Source organism: Chiloscyllium plagiosum, unplaced genomic scaffold (genome assembly GCF_037043375.1).
Source record: "Chiloscyllium plagiosum isolate Xiang-an unplaced genomic scaffold, Cpla_swu_hap1 HiC_scaffold_24, whole genome shotgun sequence".
Lineage (NCBI taxonomy): Eukaryota > Metazoa > Chordata > Chondrichthyes > Orectolobiformes > Hemiscylliidae > Chiloscyllium > Chiloscyllium plagiosum.
In genome coordinates this window covers 48614535-48636474 of record NW_028270162.1, presented here as the reverse complement: position 1 = coordinate 48636474, position 21940 = coordinate 48614535, and the positions used below count along the sequence as shown (strand labels likewise).

The window sequence follows — 21940 nt, the reverse complement described above, 5'->3', positions numbered from 1 at the left end:
GGAGGAGTCCAAAGACCTGCATATCCTTGGTGGAGTGGGAGGGGGAATTGAAATGTTGAGCCACAGGGTGGTTGGGTTGGTTGGTCCGGGTGTCTCAGAGGTGTTCTCTGAAACGCTCCGCAAGTAGTCGGCCTGTCTCCCCAATATAGAGGAGGCCACATCGGGTGCAGGTGAATCTGTGGCGCATATGGAAGTTTCCTTTGGGGCCTTGGAGGGAGGTGAGGGGGGAGGTGTGGACGCAAGTCTTGCACCTCCTGCGGTTGCAGGGGAAGGTGCCGGGAGTGGAGGTTGGGTTGGTGGGGGGTGTGGACCTGACAAGGGAGTCACGGAGGGAGTGGTCTTTACGGAATGCTGATAGGGGAGGGGAGGGAAATATATCCTTGGTGGTGGGGTCCGTTTGGAGGTGGCGGAAATGACGGCGCATGATGCGCTGAACATGGAGATTGGTGGGGTGGTAGGTGAGGACCAGTGGGGTTCTTATACCAAGTACAGCTTTACACTGAAAAAAGTAGTTGTTACCTTTAAAGAGTTGCTAGACCACTACATTTTGAGTAATATAATCTACCCAAATTCTGGAGCATTGATAACTGGAAGAGGTGAGAAGTGACCATATCTACTGGAGGATGGGATATGATCAGAAACGTACTGCTGATTAGTTAGGCTCTTGTGTTAATAACGTGTCTGTACTTTATTGGTTAGACGATGGCCAATATATCAGGGAGGCGATAGCCTAAGTTACAGCAAACTTTGTTTTGTCCGGCACCTTATCAGCCGGCATGTGAAAATGTGTCAGTTTAAAAAGTTATTGTGTCCTGTTTTTTTTTTGAAGAGAGGTCATAATGTCGAGGTGCTGAACTGGCAAATCCTGGGCCTCCTCCACCACCAAACCAAAGCCACCCGCCAACTGGAGAACAAAGGCTTCATCTTCCGCCTGGCCACCCTCCAACCACACAATATCAACATCAATTTCACCAGTTTCCTCATCTCCCCTCCCTCCACTTCATCCCAGACCCAACCCTCCAACATGGCACCGCCCTCTTGACCTGACCTACCTGTCCGTCCTCATTCCCACCTATCTGCTCTACCCTCTCTACTGACCTATCACCATCAGCCCCCCCAACTGCATCCACCTTCCCCCTCAGCCCCACCCCCACCCTCCTTTTTTATCTCTCAGCCCCCTTCCCCCACCCCACATTCCTGATGAAGGGCTTATGCCCGAAACATTGACTTTCCTGCTCCTCCAATGCTGCCTGACCTGCTGTGCTTTTCCAGCACCACACCTTCGACTCTGATCTCCAGCATTTGTAGTCCTCACTTTCTCCTGGCTACCGAAGACAACTTGTGTAACGACTTGTGAGGCCTTGGGTGTTTTTTAAGCAAAGCACAGTTTATTTAAACACTGTAGTTAAAATACAAACAAAAGAAAGAGGAATTTAGAATAACTTAACTATAGGACAACTTAACCGAACAATAGATACAGTACTTCTTACTGATTAGCTGTTCCAATACAGTAACATCCCATGAACATCCCATCTTATATGCAGTTCCCCAATCGAGGAGAAAACAACATCAGGAGAAACTTCAGAGAAAGTAACAGCTAGGAATCATTCACTGAAGCCCCCAACTCTTGAGACTCCAGGGGCTTCTGATATTACTGAAAAAAACTTATTATGTGGTACTTTGAACAATACTTCTTGAAAGCCCATACATACAACAACTCCCTTTATTAGCTCAATCAAAGAACTCAGTTAAATGACTAAGAAAGACACAGTTGACCTTCAGCTAACCCATGTTTCTCTACGTGAGCATTAACTTTGTATTCCTGAAAAGAGAGATGTGTTGCTGAGGTCTTTCATCTTGTACTCATCAGGACAAACGCAAGAGTGCCAAATTCCAAACAAGTTATACTTCAAGAGCAATACAATCATATCATGAAATAACTACCTTGATCAAATCATTGCTCACTGTCTATTGTATAAGCTCAAAAACAGGCTAAAGACAGTCACTTTTGGACCAATGAATGCACACGCCACCTCCCATCAGCCTGGAAAAGCAAAATGCCCCAAAGATTTGAGCAACAGATTAAGGAAGCTGATTGAATCAAACAGTATGTTCCTTCAGTTGCTCAGAGCAGATAGATACCAGACTCAACAAGCACATGTTTGCAAAATGCAAATTAAAGTGTGCACTGTCACATGTAATTCCACAATCAGGCAGCACTTGTTAAACAATCCTAAATGTGTTAGTAGCTACATTAACGATTTAAAATAATCAGTTGAATTTGTAACAGGTTTGTTGGTATTTGTTGGAGGTGGCAGTCATACACAGGGATCTGTTCTCTGCAAACAGAAAGCATTATGTGCAAGCCTTGTGCCTTGTTGAATTACCCAGAAAACCAGGAAGTCTGTAGTTTCCCTTTACTTTCTCCATAGCAACACCTCAGGCAGTTAGAAGCAACCCTCCAACCAATCATAGAGTCATAGAGATGTACAGCACGGAAATAGACCCTTCAGTCCAACTCGTCCATGCCGACCAGATATCCCAAACTAATCTAGTCCCATGTGCCAGCACTTGGTCCATATCTCTCTAAACCCTTCCTATTCACATACTATCCAAGTGCCTTTTGAATGTTGTAATTGTACCAGTTTCTATCACATCCTCTGGCAGCACATTCCATACACATGCCACCGTCTGCGTGAAAAGGTTGCCCCTGAGGTCCCTTTTATATCTTTCCCCTCTCACACTAAACCTATACCTCTAATGCTGGACTCCCTAAGGAGAAGATCTTATCTATTTGCCCTATCCACGCTCCTCATGATTTTATAAAGTTCTATACAGTCACCCCTCAGCCTCCAACACTCCAGGGAAAATAGTCCCAGCCTATTCAGCCTCTTCCTATAGCTGAATTCCTCCAACCCTGGTAACATCCTAATAAATCTTTTCCAAACCCTTTCAAGTTTCACAACATCCTTCTGATAGGAAGGAGACCAGAATTGTACGCAATATTCCAGAAGTGGCCAAACCAATGTCCTGTACAGCCTCAACATGACCTCCCAACTCCTGTACTCAATACTCTGACCAATAAAGGAACGCATACCAAATGCCTTCTTCATTATCCTATCTACCTGCAACTCCACTTTCAAGGAGCTATGAACCTGCACTCCAAGGTCTCTTTGTTCAGCAACACTTCCTAAGACCTTACCATTAAGTGTATATGTCCTGCTCTGATTTGCTTTTCCAAAATGCAGCACCTCACATTTATCTGAATTAAACTCCATCTGCCACTCCTCAGCCCATTGGCCCATCTGATCAAGGTCTTGTTGTACTCTGAGGACAACCTTCTTCGTTGTCCACTCCACCTCCAATTTTGGTGCAATCATTACCAATTTTCTTCTGTAGTATAAATCATTGTAACATTATAAAATGAATAAATAGCCTTTTGTTTGTCTTAATAAATGCTAGATTAAAAATAAACTTTATCAGTATGTCCATCTTTTCAACAATATTCAAGCTTTGTACAACCAGAAGCCAATTAATGTTGCCTTTGACAACGGATAGTTTTCCCACCATTTACATTACGCTGATTTCCCTTCAACAAACAGGGGGTGTAACAGTCACATCATTCCCGTCCCATAACCAAGGAAGATTGAAAGCTTGCAGTCAGAACTTGCCCTTTTCTCGAGCCAGTCGTCTTTAGAAATCCAAGATGCATGTAGGTACATGACTATTTGGATGGAGCCAGTTTCCGATGCTGTCCTCCTGATGTATACTCAGGCAAAGGTGCAGAAGGAATTTCTTCCCCCTTCAGTAACAATGCTGTATGGGGTTTGTGTCTTGGAAAGGCAAATCAGAGCAGGTCTTAGGCACTTAATGGTAAGGTCCTGGGGACTGTTGCCAAGCAGACAGTGCATGTGTACAATCCCTTGAAGGTGGAGTCACAGGTAGACAGGATAATGAAGAAGGTGTTTGTACACAGGCCTTTATTCATCAGTGCATTCAGTATAGGAGTTCAGATGTCATGTTGCAACTGTACCCAGAATTGGTTAGGCGACGTTTGGAATACTGCATTCAATTCTGGTCTCCCTGCCAAACGAAGGATGTTGTGAAACTTGAAAGGGTTCAGAAAAGATTTGCAAGAATGTTACCAGGGTTGGAGGTTTTGAGCGATAGGGTAAGACTGAACAGGCTGGGGCATTTTTTTTCTGGAGCGTCAGAAACTGAGGGGTGACCCAATAAAGGTTTATAAAATCATGGATGGCATAGGATAGGGTGAATAGCCAAGGTCTAACTCCCCAGGGTAGGGGAGTCCAAAACTAGAGGGCATAGGTTTAGTGTGAGAGGGGGAAAGCTATAAAAGGGACCTTTAAAAGAGAACTTTCTCGCACAGAGGGTGGTGTGTGAATGGAATGAGCTGCCAGAGGAAGTGGTAGAGGCTGGTGTAATCACGACATTTAAAAGGCACCTGGATGTTTAGAGAGATGGGTCAAATGCTGGCAAATGGGACTAGATTAATTTAGAATATCTGGTTGGCAAAGAGTTTGTTTCCATGCTGTAGAACTCTATGACTCTCATTTTGGAGCCGAGGGATATACATTTTTCTTTTTAGCCTTTGATCCTCAGTAAATAGTGATCCACGCTAAACCAACTTACTTACACACATCATTGAAGTCAACAATTCAATCCCACTTGCTCCTATTCCTACGAAGGGGATATTACCCTTGGAGATTCCAAGTTGATGATAAACATCAGAGGCATAAAAGTAGATCTGGAAAACAGGAAAGCCTATGAGAATACTTTGTGCAGACACTTTCTTTAAATAGCATTCAATTTTTACTCATTTGTAATCGTCTCTTTAGACAAACATATGCAAGTTGATTAGTTTTCCGATCTGCTATAAAACTGGTCATGTTCAATAATGGACAGATAATTGGCATTGCCAGTTTTATAGCTAGTCAGCAAGTTGAAAATTTACCTCAAAATCCCGAAAGATTCTGTTGGTCAAAGGTGACCACTTTCAGTGTTGGATTTTTAGCAGGCCAAGTTATGGATTAAAGATGGCTACTTTCTTGATGAGCCTGGGCCTAAAGGGGTGGGCGAGTGGAGGGGGCAAGTAGCAAGGCCTAATTCCAATTTCTTGCAGGCCCCAGAGATTGTTCTCATCCAGGGTCAGTGGATTAACCAGCCCAGGTTGTGCCTGGTCCCTGCTGGTGGGCTAGTAAGCTGCATCTGGGCCTCATCCATCAGATGTGTGTCCCCATGTCCTGGACATGTGGTGCTTCCATAGTGCCTTGGTGCCCCATGGTCATTTGACCTTCATGAATGTGAAATATGTGAGCTTGGACCCATATTTCCTTGTTTTCTAGTTCAAACAGTCACAGCAGAATTACGCTGTCTCATGAGTTGATAAGACAGTCCCATAGTAATGAGAGTTGTCCTCCTGAAGTGTCAGTATAATATTACATGATTTGGAGGTCCCAGTGTTGGACTGGAGTGTACAAAGTTAAAAATCACACACAACCCCAGGTTATAGTCCAACAGGTTTAGTTTGGAAGCATTAGCTTTCAGAGCGCCGCTCCTTCATCAGGTAGTTCCGAAAGCTAGTGCTTCCAAATAAACCTGTTGGACTATAACCTGACGTTGTGTGACTTTTAACTTTATAATATTACAGTTATTTAGGAGAATGGGTATTTTGCATTCAGTCACACTGAGAAGAGTGTTCAGTTTTGCAAATGAATCTTTTTACATAAAGGTGAATGGCCCAGGAAGTGGCGGCTGCTGTGAATTGAATGTGATGGCCCTCTGTTCTACGGTCAACAAACCGTGCAGTTCTATTGTCACACTTTGAGATTGGTGGGATGGTCAGAGGGTGAAACGCAGCCGTTGCTTTAACACCTAAAGCATTCAGAGCTGTTGTTTTGACACATCTCAAAGCTGCAGGCTGGAGCCACAAATTACTTATAATCTCTGGGCCGCCTTCTGGTCTTTACTTTTCCGTATGTGATGCCAAAATGAGTGAATGTCAAAGGATCATACATGTAAGCAAGGTCAGTTACTGTGACTTGCATGCTGTCTGGGGCAGTTTCTCCATGTCAGGGCTTACACTGAGGTGAGACTTCCACTTTCTGTGTGACTGTGGCCGTGCTGTACGACTCTATAACAAATACCAGAAGCAGTATCAAGCGCAGGAGGTCAGGCAGCATCCGAGAAGCAGGAGAATCGACGTTTCGGCCATAAGCCCTTCCTGAAACGTTGATTCCCCTGCTTCTCATGCCTAACCTGCTGCGCTTTTCCTGCACTACACTCTCGACTCTGATCTCCAGCATCTGCAGTCCACACTTTCTACCAGAAGCAGAGTGCCATACACCTCATTCATTGAGCACTCACTGCAGCATTGTCCAGTGGGTAGGCACACAGGCGGCAGAGCTCCTCCATGATATTATTATGTTTCACAGAAGGCACTGAATGGGATATGACCTTTACTGAAGCAGATATGTAAACCAGGGAGGGTGGGATGGGCAGAAGAGAGTAGAGGTTTGAAGACTAATAGACCCTGTCCTTCTATCAATGTTCATCCTGCACCAACCACAACAGAACTTCCTCCTCCTTTCTGGTGAAGGATATTGGTGAGTTTCTTCAGCTTCCAACCACCTTTGAGGTGCAGGTGACTAACTACCCTGCTGTGAGTGGGGGAGGGGAAGCAGGAATGGGTGCAGCATAGAGTCATGCAGCACAGAAACAGACCCTTTGGTCCAACCAGTCATTGCCAACGATAATCCCAAACTAAACTAGTTCCCCCTGCCTGAGCTTGGCTCATATTCCTCCAAACCTTTCCTATCTATGTACTTATTCAAATGTTTAAATGGTGTAACCTGCATCCAGCACTTCCCCACATACAAACCACTCTCTGTGCAAAAACGTTGCTCCTCAGGTCCTTTTTAAAATCTTCTCCTCTCACCTTAAAATATATGCCCCCCTGGTTTTGAATTCCCCCACCCTAGAGAAAAGACCTTTGCTATTCACCTTATTGATGCCCCTCATGATTTTATAAACCTCTATAAAATCACCCCACAGGCTCCTACCCTCCAGTGGAAAACATCCCAGCCTATCCAGCCTCTCCTTATAACTCAAGCCCTCCATTCCTGGCAATATCCTGGTAAATCTTGTCTGAACCTTCTCTATTTAATAATTTACGTCCTATAACAAGGTGACCAGAACTAGACACAGTACTGCAGCGGAAGCCTCACCAATGTCCTGTACAACCACGACATGGCTCCTATACTCAAACATCTGAGCAATGAAGGCAAGCGTGCTAAACACCTTCTTAACCAGCACTGCTGCCTCACAGCGCCAGGGACCTGGGTTCGATTCCAGCCTTGGGTGACTGTCTGTGTAGAGTTTGCACATTCTCCCCGTGTCTGTGTGAGTTTCCTCTGGGTGCTCTGGTTTCCTCCCACAATCCAAAGATGTGCATGCTATGCTAAATTGCTCATAGTGTGAGATGCTTTAAGTCAGGGGTAAATATAGGGTAGGGGAATGGGCCTGGGTAGGTTATTCTTCGGAAGGTCGGTGTGGACTTGTAGGGGTGAAGGACCTGTTTCCATACTGTAGGGAATCTAATCTAAAAAAAACTAATTTAACCTATCCATGATGTGAATTTCAAAGAATTATGTACCTGAACCCCTGGGTCTGTCTGTTCTCCAACACTGCCCCAGGCCCTTGTTTGATTTACCAAAATGCAATACCTCGCATTCATCCAGATTAAACTCCATCTGCCACTCCTCAGCCCACTGGCCCAATTGATATTTCCAGTAGCAGTAACAAGGCTGGAGAACTGCCTGTTGACACACGTGAAGATTGTGGTCAGCACCTTCCAATATCTCCAGTGATTGATTTTATCACATTTTTGGGGTTCATTGTTAGAGCCGGGGGTTCCCAGCACTCCTTTCAGTTCACCTTCTGCTCACGGAAGCTGCCATCAGACTGCAAACATCCTCTTCCAAACTCCAACCTGTGTCATTCCAAAATCTTCCACAAGGAGGGGCAAGAGAGATTTGCCCATTCCCCACCTGCTCTATCCTTTCTACAGAGACGCTGCTACCCATAGTAAAAACAGAAAGATATTGTACAGTAAATCATCAGCACTCTCGCATGTACTTGTCCTACACAGCAGAGACCAACACTTTACTGTAGTCGTGCTATTTTAGTTCTCCTTGATTTTATTGAACGCACCCTCCCATAGGATTGATACATCAAACTTGGTCTGTGTTAGAGACATTGACAGCTCCCTGGTCACTAATGCCTCTTGGAGCAGAATGGAACGACAATGGAACTATTGCACGGGAAGACAGTTGAAGGCTAACATGATACTTACAATATTGATGCCACTTAGCTGCATACCAGCACTGACAGCCACGGACGTTAGGAGCTGACATCGTATCGTTTTGTCTCTGACTAGCTGTACGAGGTTGTTTTTGCTTCCTCCCTGCATCTGCGATCTTTCTGCCAACATGTCTCCAACCTCCTCTGTGAAGTCGCCCGGACCCCACAGTCTTCGTAGAGCTTTGAGGGAAGGGAAATCACACAGACAATGAATTGGAATGAATGCTCCTTCTTAAAACAGCTGCCTGTTCAAGAAAGAGTCAATGTGGTCACTGACATAAGAGGGCAGTTTGCTGTAACCGTTGGTACTTTTGAATAAATACACGGTCAGTGCAGTTTAATGCTGGTCCCTCTAGAGTTCTGCATATGACATCCATTAGTCCATCTTTCAAAAATCTTGCAGAGGTATGATGAACCAAATGCCTCCAGTCTGTATTGTGAGGTTCAATGGTATTAGTTTGTAAAGAACCTGTTTCCTCATCTATTTAAACAGGGACCATTAGCTCAAGGAGGTAAGGGCATATCACACTGCTCACTTTCCCCAGGGGCTTCATCAACTGTAATCATATCACCGTCAGCAGCACATACTCCTAACAATGTCTAAAACATTTGCAAACGCCATGAGAAAGTAATACACAACATTATACACTTGGTAAAATTAAGCCCTGAAGAGGAAATGGTGTACTGGGCATGTTCCTGACTAAAAACGGCATGTTCAAATCCCATCATTGCATCCAGGAGAAATTAAACGTGGTAAATTTAACATAAAACTCATCACTGTAATGGTGGCCATCCCAATGACCATTGGTTGTTGTAAAAACCATCTTGCTCATTCATGTAACTCCAAATTCACAGCCACATGGTTGACTCCTACCTTCCTCTGGAATGGTAACACACTCTGTTCAAGCCTCGCTAGTGATGCCCTTAGCTCATCAAAGCTCATTGGAAGAGATTAAATGATGAAATTCTGGCGCCATGACGGTGTGAACTCCAGTATATAGTGCAATCACAGAGTGACACAGCAATTAACCCCAGTGAATGGTCAACCCAAATCTCAAACATTTCAGGTGCTCATGTGACCACGCTGGGAGTAGAAGTTAATGGAGGGCATATCAAAACCTCTCGCAATGTGTACCAGTGAAGGTGACCAGCTTTATACCACCTTACTGTGGACAGTCTCACTATTCAAGAACATAGCTGTTAAGGGTAATCAAAAGGGGTATGGTGTCAACATCATGGTGTAACTGTTGGTTATTTATTGTGATACATTGAACAAATCAGATTAAAAACCTGTGCCATAAATGTGACTTTGTTTCCATTTTAAGATGTGAAGTATTCTGGCTGAGCTCTTCCTTACACTTTAGACTTTTTTAAAGCTCTCTTCATATCACTTTTTCTCGTTTCACGGGATGTGAACATTCCTGGCAGTCCAGGTTGTTGTTGTCCATCCCTAATTGCCCCTGAGAAGCTGGTGGGGAGCTGCCTATTCACATCACTCAGTCCATGTGCTGTAGGTGCTGACATAACGCTATAAGGAGGTTTCTTACCTAGCAACTGACTTTGGGTGGGAACCTGTTTCCTTGGATCAGGGCTTCCTGAACCGTGCACGGGATTCCAGTGGGCTTCGTTTGATGAAATCTGGGCATCATGATCCCCAAACCTACAATGGTCGCTGTGGAGTGAGGCAAGGCTCAATAGAGCAATTACAGAAGGGTTCAACATCAGGGTCAGGCTCACTGGCCGAACGCCAGACAGTCGAGATGGTCAGTGCCCCAGAACAGCCGATCTGACTCAGACCATCCTTGTGGACAGCTGAGGATCACTGTCACTCTGAACAACGGCAATCTTTGGCCCATTAGGATGTGAAAGAATCAGTGATGTTCCTCTGTCCTTGCTCATCTGCCCCTTGTCCTGAACTGTTCGGTTGAAGACTACTCTAACCATTGCAAATGGCTCTTGCGTCTCTGTGCCCCCTGACCAACTCCCATCCCCATGCCCACTCCCTGATGCAGGCGCCATCCCAGTTTGAGAGAGAATGTGTGAATGACTAAGAGAGAATGAGAGTAAGTGAGTATCTGTGTCAGACTGAGTGTGAGTAATGGAGTAGATGTAACAGTATGTGTGAGTGAGTGAGGAGAGTATGTTCAAATGAGTGAGTGTGAGAGGGCATGTGTAAGCATCTGTGACAGACACAGACAGAGAGTTTGAATAAGTTGAGTACATATGGAAAAAGTAGAGAGAATGTGAGAGTATTGAAAACAGAGAGAGAATGTGATGAATGAATATGAGAGTGTGAGGAAGTATTTTGATGGAGAGTAAGTGTAAGAGATTGTGTGAGAAAGAGTCTGAGAGAATGTTGAGAGAGTGTCCATGAGTGTGAGTCAGTGTGGGAAAGAGTGTGAGAAAGTGTGAGTGAGTGTGAGAGAATGTGAATGAGAGTGTGTGTGTGACTGTGAGACGGTGTGAGAGTGAGGGTGAATGAGAATGAGTGTAAATAAGTGCGAGAGAATGCAGGAGTATGAATGACTGTGAGCAAGTGTGTGTGAGAGTGTGTGAAAGAGCATGACAGAGAGTGGGTGTGTGTGTGAGTGAGTGAGGAGACAGTGTGAGGGAGAGGGTGTGTGAGGGAGAGAGCGTGTGAGAGAGAGAGCGTGTGAGGGAGAGAGCATGTGAGGGAGAGAGCGTGTGAGGGAGAGAGCGTGTGAGGGAGAGAGCGTGTGAGGGAGAGAGCGTGTGAGGGAGAGAGCGTGTGTGGGAGAGAGCATGTGAGGGAGAGCATGTGTGAGGGACAGAGCATGTGAGGGAGAGAGCATGTGAGGGACAGAGTGTGTGAGTGAGGAGTGGGTGTGAGGGAGAGAGCATGTGAGGGAGAGAGTGTGTGAGGGAGAGAGTGTGTGAGGGAGAGAGTGTGTGAGGGAGAGTGAGGGTAAGAGTGAGAGTGAGAGAGAATCAGAAGGATGAATGTGTGCTGTGCTATGTCTGCCTGTGCCTGAATCCCCCTACCCGCGGGCTTCCAGCTCTGATGTCAAGATCTCTTGTACAGGTCTTGACTATTTTTAATCGCCCAAGTGGGCTCATGGGGGAGAGAGTTTGGGTTCACTGCCATACAACTGATCAGCGGCCTCTTCTCTATCTTTCGTGTTCCAATTGCCTTCAGAGGAAGAGACAATGAATCCTTAATCAATATCCCTCTTTTTATAGAATCATCAAACATCAAAATTTCCTCTCCCTTTTTATAAAACTTCAGGTTAATCCAGCAATTAGGCCGAATATCTGCAAAACCATCCTAATTCGCCTTTGTCTGATTTACCTTAATAGATATCTTTGTAACATAGCCAGTGAAACTACACCCAGATGTCTGGGTCTACACAGTAATAAACCACCAGCTCAGCTTGAAAAGTATATGGCCAAGTAGGCATCTGCCTGTATTTGCACTGACCATCGATGCAGAGGGCTGTATCTCCTTTCTCCATGAGTAGATATCTAGGGCTCTCCGGGAACCATGGCAATGTGATAAGCTGTATCAGAGCAGGCAATCCACTGAAGGCCAGCAGTAAGTGCCAGGTACTTTCATCACCTAGAATTTGCCTGGAGAGGAACAGAGAAATGCGCAGCAAGATTAGTTTCCAGACCAACCTGGCTTCAGTGTGACCCAGAACCACTGTCTTAAATAAGTTTTTTTATTCCTCTGCATTTCGTTCGATCCCAAAGCATTTACCACCAAACAAGTATTTTTGAAGTGAAATCTGTCATAACCTAGTAAAAATTGGAGCCAAGTAACACATCCATCCTCTCAGGCAGTGAGTTCCAGACACCCAGAATTCTCTTAGGAGAAAGTGAGAACGGCAGATGCTGGAGATCAGAGTCGATGAGTGTGTTGCTGGGAAAGCACAGGCAGGTCAGGCAGCATCCGAGGAGCAGGAGAATCGATGTTTTGAGCATAAACTCATTCCTGATGAAGACCTTGAAATGTCGACTCCCCTGCTCCTTGGATGCTGCCTGACCGGCTGTGCTTTTCCAGCACCACACTTTTCGACCCATAGCTCTCTGAGGAGAAAAATAGAACCTTTAACTCTCCCCTTAGCCTTCTACCTCTTAGCTTCAATCTCTTCCCCCGGTTATTGACTCCCCTACTAGTGAATACATTGCCTCCCACTCTATATCCTTCATAATCTAAACCCCTCTATCAGACTCCCCCCCCAAACTTTGCTGCTCCAAGGAAAACAACTCCAGCCTCTTCAATCCTTCCTCATAGCTCAGACCCTCCAGCACAGTCAACATCCTGGTGAATCTCCTCTGTAATCTCTCTAGTGCAATCACATCCTTTCAATAATGTCGTGGCCAGAACTGCACACAGTACTCCAGCTGGGGCCTGGCAAGTGTTTCTAAGGTTCCATCACTATCTCCTTGCTCTTGTATTCTGCGCCTTGGCTAATAAAGGCAAGTATCCTGCGTGTGTTCTTAACCAACTTATCTACCTGCCCTGCCACGTTCAGAGATATGCACGCCAAGGTCTCTGTGACTTTCAGTGCCTTTGAGGGTTCTACCATTTATAGTGTAATCTCTCACCTTTGTTAGCCCTCCACAAGTGCATCACCTCACACTTTTACAGGTTGAATTCTATTTGCCACTCCTCTGCCCAGCTGACCAGTCCATCGATATTCCTCTGCAGTTAATGACTATCTTCCTCGCTAAATACCACCTGGTCCATTTTCATGTTGTCTTCACATGCCTGGATCATGTCCCCTGCATTTAAATCAAAATCATTCATGTACGTGGCAAACAGCACTGGGCCCTGTGGGACCCCACCAGAAACAGATTTCCAGTCACAGAAACTCCCCTCTACCATCATCCTCTGCTTCAAGCCTCTCAGCCAATTATGTGCCACTCTGCCTTGGATCCAATTGCCGCTTACTTTCTTGATCAGTCTGCCATGAGAGACCTCACCAAAAGTCTTGCTAAAATCAATGTAGACTCCATCAATTGCATAATCCCCAACAACACTCCTGGACACACCCACAAAACATTCAATCAAATTTGTCAAATACCACTGTCTTTTAACAAGTCCACACTGACCGCTCCAATTGATGCGCATCTCTCCGAGTGCAGATATATTCTGTTGCTCAGAATCCTTTGGAATAACTTCCCTACCTCTGGGGTTAGCCGGCGATTTCCTGGTCTGCACCTTCCTCTCTTTTTCAATAATGGGACAACATTATCAGTGCTCCAGGCTTCTGGACCCTCAGCCATGGCCAGAGAGGATTTGAAGGTTAAAATAAAGAAATGCAATTGCTGGAGAAATTGCAGGAGAATTTCAGCAGGTCTGTTCCGATGTGGAGGGCGCCAGACTGGAAACATTGACTCTGCTTTCTTCCCACAGATACTGCTAGACCTGCTGCATTTCAATAGACAATAGACAATAGGTGCAGGAGTAGGCCATTCAGCCCTTCGAGCCTGCACCGCCATTCAATATAATCATGGCTGATCATTCCTAATCAGTATCCTGTTCCTGCCTTATCTCCATAACCCTTGATTCCAATATCTTGGAGAGCTCTATCCAACTCCTTCTTAAATGAATCCAGAGAGTGGGCCTCCACTGCCCTCTGGGGCAGAGCATTCCACACAGCCACCACTCTCTGGGTGAAGAAGTTTCTCCTGAGCTCTGTCCTAAATGGTCTACCCCGTATTTTTAAGCTGTATCCTCTGGTTCGGCACTCACCCATCAGCGGAAATATGTTTCCTACTGCCAGAGTGTCCAATCCTTTCATAATCTTATATGTCTCAATCAGATCCCCTCTCAGTCTTCGAAACTCAAGGGTATACAAGCCCAGTCGCTTCAGTCTTTCAGTGTACGGTAATCCTGCCATTCCAGGAATTGACCTCGTGAATCTACGCTGCACTCCCTCAATAGCCAGAATGTCTTTCCTCAAATTTGGAGACCAGAACTGCAGGTGTGGTCTCACAAGGGCCCTGTACAGCTGCAGAAGCACCTCTTTGCTTCTATACTCAATTCCTCTTGTTATGAAGGCCAGCATGCTATTAGCCTTCTTCACTACCTGCTGTACCTGCATGCTGGCCTTCATTGACTGGTGTACAAGAACACCCAGATCTCTCTGTACTGCCCCTTTACATAAATTGATTCCATTGAGGTAGTAGTCTGCCTTCCTGTTCTTGCTACCAAAGTGGATAACCATACATTTATCCACATTAAACTGCATCTGCCATGCATCTGCCCACTCACCTAACTTGTCCAGGTCACCCTGTAATCTCCTAACATCCTCATCACTTTTCACCTTGCCACCCAGCTTTGTATCATCAGCAAATTTGCTAATGTTATTGCTGATACCATCTTCTATATCATTAACATATATTGTAAAAAGCTGTGGTCCCAGCACGGATCCCTGCGGTACCCCACTGGTCACTGCCTGCCATTCCGAAATGGAGCCGTTTATCACTACCTTTTGTTTCCTATTAGCCAACCAATTTTCAATCCAATCTAGTACTTTGCCCCCAATACCATGCACCCTAATTTTACTCACTAACCTCCTGTGTGGGACTTTATCAAAAGCTTTCTGAAAGTCCAGGTACACTACATCTACTGGATTTCCCTCGTCCAACTTCATAGTTATATCCTCAAAAAATTCAAGAAGATTAGTCAAGCATGATTTCCCCTTCATAAATCCATGCTGACTCTGTCCTATCCTGTTACTACTATCCAGATGTGCAGTAATTTCATCCTTTATAATAGACTCCAGCATCTTTCCACCACTGAGGTCAGACTAACTGGTCTATAATTACCTGCTTTCTCTCGCCCACCTTTCTTAAAAAAGTGGTATAACATTAGCCACTCTCCAATCCTCAGGAACCGACCCCGAATCTATTGAACTCTGGAAAATAATCACCAACGCATCCACGATTTCCCGAGCCACCTCCTTCGGTACCCTGGGATGCAGACCATCAGGCCCCGGAGACTTATCAATCTTCAGACCTAACAGCTTCTCCAACACCAAATCCTGGCAAATATAAATTCCCTTAAGTTCAGGTCCTTCAGCCACTGTTACCTCAGCAGTTTTAGGGTTCGAAGGTTATTAACAGGGTCCCTGGTATCTCCTGCCTTGCTATGTCAACAGCCTGCAATACAGCAAATTTGGGCTTGTGAATTTATCCTCATTTTAAATCTGCGTCTACCTCCTCTCTCTCCCTCTTTCTCTATCTGTTAATTTCTTCTAATATTTCAAGGTCTTTCACCTTGTCCATACCTGTATCAATTGAGAAGACTGTGAGCTGTGCCCATGTCTTTTAGATCCACACACAGATTACCTCCATAGTGCCTAAAGGGCCACCATCTTTCCCTAGTTATTGTCTTCTTTATTGTATCCTTGAAAACCCTTGTGGATTTTCCTTTTTTCTGCTGCTTTCCTAATTTCCTTTTTTCAGCTCCCTTCTGCAGTTTTATCCTCCTGTGGGGATTCACTCACTTTGAGTCCCCAGTATCTGTCATAAAGACAGGCTCCTGTTGTTGCAGGGATTGACAGGAATGAAAAACACGTCAAAGGAAGGAGTGAGTCCCTTCACAGTCTCGGCTGAAAAACAGAAGGTCTTACACCAGGAAGCCACGAGGGGACGTGAGGCGCAGTGTTTCTGGCAGGCCAGGATGATTTTGAGGAGCATTCACAGAAAGAATCATGGAATCCCTACAATGTGGAAGCAGGCCATTCAGCCCATCAAGTCTGCACTAACCCTCCAAAGGGCATCCCATCTAAACCATCTACCCTGTCCTTGTAACCCTGCATTTCCCATGGCTAGTCCACCTAACCTGCACATTTTTGGACTGTGGGAGCACCCAGAGGAAACCCACGCAGACACAGGGAGAATGTGCAAATTCCACACAGAGGCTCAAGGGTGGAATTGAACCTGGGTCCCTGGCGCTGTGAGGCAGCAGTGCTAACCACTGAGCCGCCCATAAAATTCCAAATCTTTATTGAATTCAAACTTGTCTGTCTGCTATGATGGGATTAAAATCCATGTGCCCATCACGTCATCCTGAGAGCTCCAGGTTACTAATCCAAGTGACATTACCAGAACACCACTGCCTGTTCCAGGGATGACTGTAGCTGGCCAGAGAGATTAACACATTGGTGTCGGGTCCCAGGAATATGGTCACAGTGCTACAAGAAGCTCAATCACTTCCCGCAGGTGAACAAGCTCAGTGAATGTATATACCCATGGTGTTTCCAGTTCACGGCATGACCAGACTCTCATACTGCTCAGTTCAGCCCTCTCACCCACCCAACTACACTCAGGCCCTGACAATCACCCAATCCTTTCCCCCAACACTCACATATAAACCTCACACTCATCCTGCTGCTCCATAAACAGAACAGCAACAGAAATCTTCACCTAAACACTGTGCAACACAACAATGGATATTATTTCCTCTCTTTTGCAGGGCAGGATGGAGGGCATAACTGCAGGGAGCACAGCAGAACTGATGGGGATAGTTACATCCTGCTGGAAGTGACCCAGAACACGGTGGCCGCCTTGAGGCAGAGATTGGTGCTGCCCAGACCAGTCAAGATGATTCGGCATTGGACCTTCCAGAATTTCATTACACCTTTACCCTGCCATCTGACAGAAAATGCAAGCTGCAGGTTGTGTGACCGTGGACCCCTTTCTATCCAACTGCCCCTTCTCCCACTCCCCAATCCCCTTGTTCATCTTCCAGTTCTCGTTTTCTCATTTCGGATTCCCAAGAACTTCTGCCAGGTCAATGTGAATCCTTATCAGGGACACAGTGGATCCTCATGAGGGACCAAGTGTATCTCCATGAGGGATGGTGTGAATCTTCATGTAGGACAGAGTAGATCTTCATGAGGAACAGGGTGAATCCTCATGAGGGACAAAGTGGATCTCATGAGGGATGGTCTGGATCTTCATGACAGAGATTTAACAATTTAACAATGATTAGTTGATTATACACTAAGGAGCTGTGGGCAGTTACACAGAAGCCTGATTAGCCTCTACTGAAGCACCAATGTGTTCTGCAGGTTGTCACAGTGGGAGATGTTACTGAGCTGTACTGAAGCAGCACTCTGACTTGGCGGGGTACTGACTGGCAGTCACCAGCTCAGGTGCCGACACTACAGGGATTCTAAAGGTTAGAGCAGACTCAGGTCCAGCATGTGGGCTGCAGGCTGTCCAAGAGGGTGGGATAGATCATGTGCCCACTCTCTAGAGTGTTGCAGGTGATTCACATGAGGATTTCAATGGGGTAGCGTACAGGAAATGCCAATGGGCATGCACAATGAGGTGCGTGTTGGTGTTAGAGGAGTCCAGCTGAGAAGATTGCTGCCAGTTAGAAGACCATTCTTCCCCCCGTGTGAGTGGCAGCCCAAACCATGACTGCAGCTGTGGACAGAGCCATGATGCAGTGCCACAGCTTCCATTTCAGTACCAGCAGAACCCCTCGAACACCTCGCTGCTCTGGTGGGAGCTATAATGGAGCTTGTGCAGCCTCTGGCTCAGCTAGATGCAATGCAGACTCCATTCGCTGCCACACGCTCTGGAAAGCCAGATCACCTCAGTCTCTCCCAACAGTCCAGCAATCTGGGCTGCAGTTGCTTGCTACCATTGCTGAGGCTCTGCTCTCCGGGAGCAGCTGGGGTGCCATGGATAATGAACCTGCCATCCTCTCACAAGATGGCAGCACTTGTGCGATCACCTCTTCCATTCGGCCTTGCTCTGGCTGTCCATTCTGAGATGGTGCTGAAGGGGATGCTGTGATGGGATGTCATAGAGTCATAGAAATACACAGCACAGAAACAGACCCTTCGGTCCAGCTCATCCACGCCAACCAGATATCCTAACCTAATCTAGTCCCATTTGCCAGCACTTGGCCCATAACTTTGTAAACCCTTCCTATTCATATACTCATCCATATGCCTTGTAAGTGTTGTACTTGTACCAGCCTCCACCACTTCCTCAGGCAGCTCATTCTATATATGTACCATCCTCTGTGTGAAAACGTTGCCCCTTAGGTCCCTTTTAAATTTTTCCCCTCTCACCCTAAACCTATGCCCTTGAGTTCTGGACTCCCCCACCCTAGGGAAAGGACCTTGTCTACTTTACTGTATCATGGATGAATAGGAAGGTGGGACTTTGTGGAGAAATGAAATCCTAAAGGAAGCAGAGCAAGGATCGATGCAGGAAACATTCGCTTCAGTACAGGCTAGTCAGGCTTCTGTAAAGCTGTCTGTAGTTCCTTAAAATATAATCAATTAATTATTGTTTAAACCTACCACAAGATTGCTTGCAATGTGGGTTATATAATTACATAGATTATTCTAATCTTACATATATAGTTGATGAGCAGAGTAATGACTGCTTTCTAACAGACTGACCTATTGAGTAACAGAGTTCACTGGAGGCCTGTGTGATGCTTAGGTGTCACATGTTATCTTGATATCCTAAAGGATCGTGTCTTTCGGAGATTTATATGGTAATAAAACAGACTCAGGAAGCGCCGTGCTGGAAGTGGGTGAACAAAGCACCAATGAAATATTTCTGCTAAATGACACCAAATCTATGAAGATTGCAGAGTTGAATTTCACATCAAGAGACTTTAGTCATGATAAAAGGCTTGTATCAGTAAGTGCTCTGTGTATCAAGGGTCCACATTGTCTGAAACTGCAAGTGAAAACTCACACATAGTTGATAGTCAAGTAGTTAGATTGATTGATTGATTGATTAATTGATTGATTGATTGTTGTCACATGTACTGGGATACAGTGAAAAGTGTTGTTTTGCATGCTGTACAGGCAGATCGTTCCATATAAAGTGCATCAGGGTAACAGAATACAGTGTTACAGCCGCATTGAAGCTTTACCTGAGTCCAACCACCAGACCTATCCATTTCCCAAAGGCAGTAAAGACAGCCCTGGTCATACACACAGCGCCTCGCAGTTCCTTCGGTGCTATTTCTCCAAGGTACAGGCCATGAGCGACTAATCCGATACCTTTTGCATAGAAACAGGATAGAGAACGTGTATCAGTAACAGCGATGTGAGGTGGGCCAGTGAAACAGCTTACGTTAAGTGAGTGGCACATGCAGTATGATGTGGAGATAATGTGAGGTTATCCACGATGGGAGCAAAAACAGGAAGGCAGATTATTATCTGAATGGTGATAGATTGGGAAAGGGGGAGTTGCAATGAGAACTGGGTATCCTTGTACATCAGTCATTGAGAGTAAACATTGCAGGAGCAGCAGGTGGTGAAGAGGATAAATGGTGTGTTGGTCTTCACAGCGAGAGGATTCAAGTACAGGAGCAGGGATATCTTGCTGCAATTATATCGGAGAAAGTGAGGACTGCAGATGCTGGAGATCAGAGTCGAAAGTATATTGCTGGAAAAGCACAGCCAGTCAGGCAGCATCCAAGGAGCAGGAGAATCAACGTTTCAGGCATAAGCCCTTCAATTCCTGATGAAGGGCTTATGCCTGAAACGTTGATTCTCCTGCTCCTTGGGTGCTGCCTGACCGGCTGTCCTTTTCCAGCACTACACTCCCAACTGCAATCATATAGGGCCTTGGTGAGACTATACCTGGAATATTGTGCACAGTTTGGGTCTCCTTATCTAGGGGAGGATGTTATGGCTATGGATGAAGTGTGACAAAGGTTTATCAGGCTGACTCCTGGGAGGGCAGGACTGATGTATGAAGAGGGACTGAATTATATTCACTGCAGTTCAGGAGAATAAGGGGGATCTCATAGAAACCCGTAAAATTCTAACAGGACTAGAATTTTAAACATAGGATAAACACAGGGAAGATGTTCCTGATGATCAGGGGTCACTCAGAACGAAGGGGTCACAGACTAGGGATAAAGGGTAGGCCTTTAGGACTGAGATAAGGAGAAATGTCTTCACCCACAGAGTGGAGAGCCTGTGGAATTCTCTGCTGCAGAAAGTGTTTGGACCCAAAACATAGAATATTTTCAAGAGCTAGTTAGATGTAGTTCCTCGGGCTAAAAGAATCAAAAGGTATGGTGAGCAAGCAGGAACAGGGGACTGATTTGGATAATCAGCCATAATCATATTGAATGGCGGGCTAGGTTTGAGGGGTCAAATGGCCTACTCCTGCTCTAGTTTTCTATGTTTCAGTTCTTACAGCCAGACGTAATGTCACTTGCTCATTCATGATTTAAAGTTTTAAGGGAGACTGAGTGTGGTCAAGCTTCAATTGTGAGAATCGAGATAAATGTTCGCCTTGCCACCCAGATGTTAAAACAGGATCATCTGGTTCCTGGAGAAACTGCCCTATTGCTGGGTGGATTCATGCACACAGTATAAATAAAATTCAAGCGCTTCTATAAGTGGCATCTCATCCACAAATCCAGATTTATACCCAGGAAATTCTAAAAAACCTACCCAAAAAGGATCAATGTGATTTTTGAGGAAGATGCCTTAAGTTTTAAAAAGGGATGGTTCCTCCCCTCCCAGTACTGAAGTATTGCTAGGAACGCTGCCTATTAGGGAGGGTAGACCACACTGTTTCTCCCACTATTACTGCAAGGAAGTGCCAACTGAGCAGTGGTAGTACCAACCCTGGTAGAATTGCCTTTGGAGAGGGTTAATTCCGTATCCCAGTGGATATGTTGTGACCTCCTCAATAAGGTAAGTGAGGAAGTTTTCCTGAACAATGATATACATGACATGTTTATGTTTAGCCTCGTTGGTCATTGAGTATTTTTCATATGTGGAATCTAACTTCCTTTCAGACAATGTATTCAGCATCTGTGTTGGAAATTCTTATAAGTCAGCAATCTTTGATTACTGACCCTTGTGACATGAAAACAATTTCTCCCCATTTACTCTTACCCCAAATAACCACAAGTTTTGATCTTTTCTGAGGTACCTCACTGACCCAATAATCTCCTCAGAGAATTAATATCTATCATAAAAGTTTTACACAGCAAAAACAAATGATTGAAATATTAGTCTTGATGCTGTTTGCTCTTTTTCCTATCCTGGAATTGTCTTCCTTCAGATTTGAGAATCAGTGACAGCTCTGACATTTTGCAGTCTAAATGATTTTTAAGGATCCATTTGCCACTGTTTATATTTGTCTTAGAGGTCACTTTCCTGGGGTGGTTGACATAAAACTAGACGGGACAGCAAGTTGTGAGGAGGATGAAAGTTGGCTTGAAAGCGATTCTGTCAACCTAAGTTCACGAGCTAGAAGATGACCGATAGAATATAATGTGAAGCAATGTGAAGGTACACAAACTTTGGCAGAATACTTCTTGACTGAGAGATTAGGAAGATCTGGTGTCCAAAGGGACCTGGGTGTTCTTGTTTATGAGTCACGAAAGGTAAATGCAGATGCAGCAGGCAGTTGGAAAGGTAAATGATATGTTGGCCTTCGTCACAACAGGGATTTCAGGATAGAAGTAAGGCGAGTTAGTGATGTAGTGGCATTGTCACTAGGTTAACAATCCAAAGACCCTTGCTAGTGTTTTAGATTCAAATCCCACCAAGGCAAAATTTGAATTAAATATTAAAAG

General features: G+C 45.2%; 1 protein-coding gene across 3 annotated transcripts in view; it reads right to left on the bottom strand.

Annotated features, from left to right (window-relative positions):
* The window catches only part of LOC122562421 (solute carrier family 2, facilitated glucose transporter member 11-like), an 81856-nt gene that overhangs the window by 18795 nt on the left and 41121 nt on the right, over window positions 1-21940 (bottom strand). For 2 of the 3 annotated variants that reach the window (XM_088000153.1, XM_088000155.1), the window contains exons 5-8: window positions 19265-19394; window positions 11819-11967; window positions 8372-8559; window positions 4655-4765 (exon numbers count right to left, since the gene is read on the bottom strand). In XM_088000153.1, coding sequence (XP_087856279.1) covers window positions 4655-4765; window positions 8372-8559; window positions 11819-11967; window positions 19265-19394 — 578 coding nt within the window. The remainder of the gene's footprint in view (window positions 1-4654; window positions 4766-8371; window positions 8560-11818; window positions 11968-19264; window positions 19395-21940) is intronic. The other variant, XM_088000154.1, reaches the window with a different exon arrangement.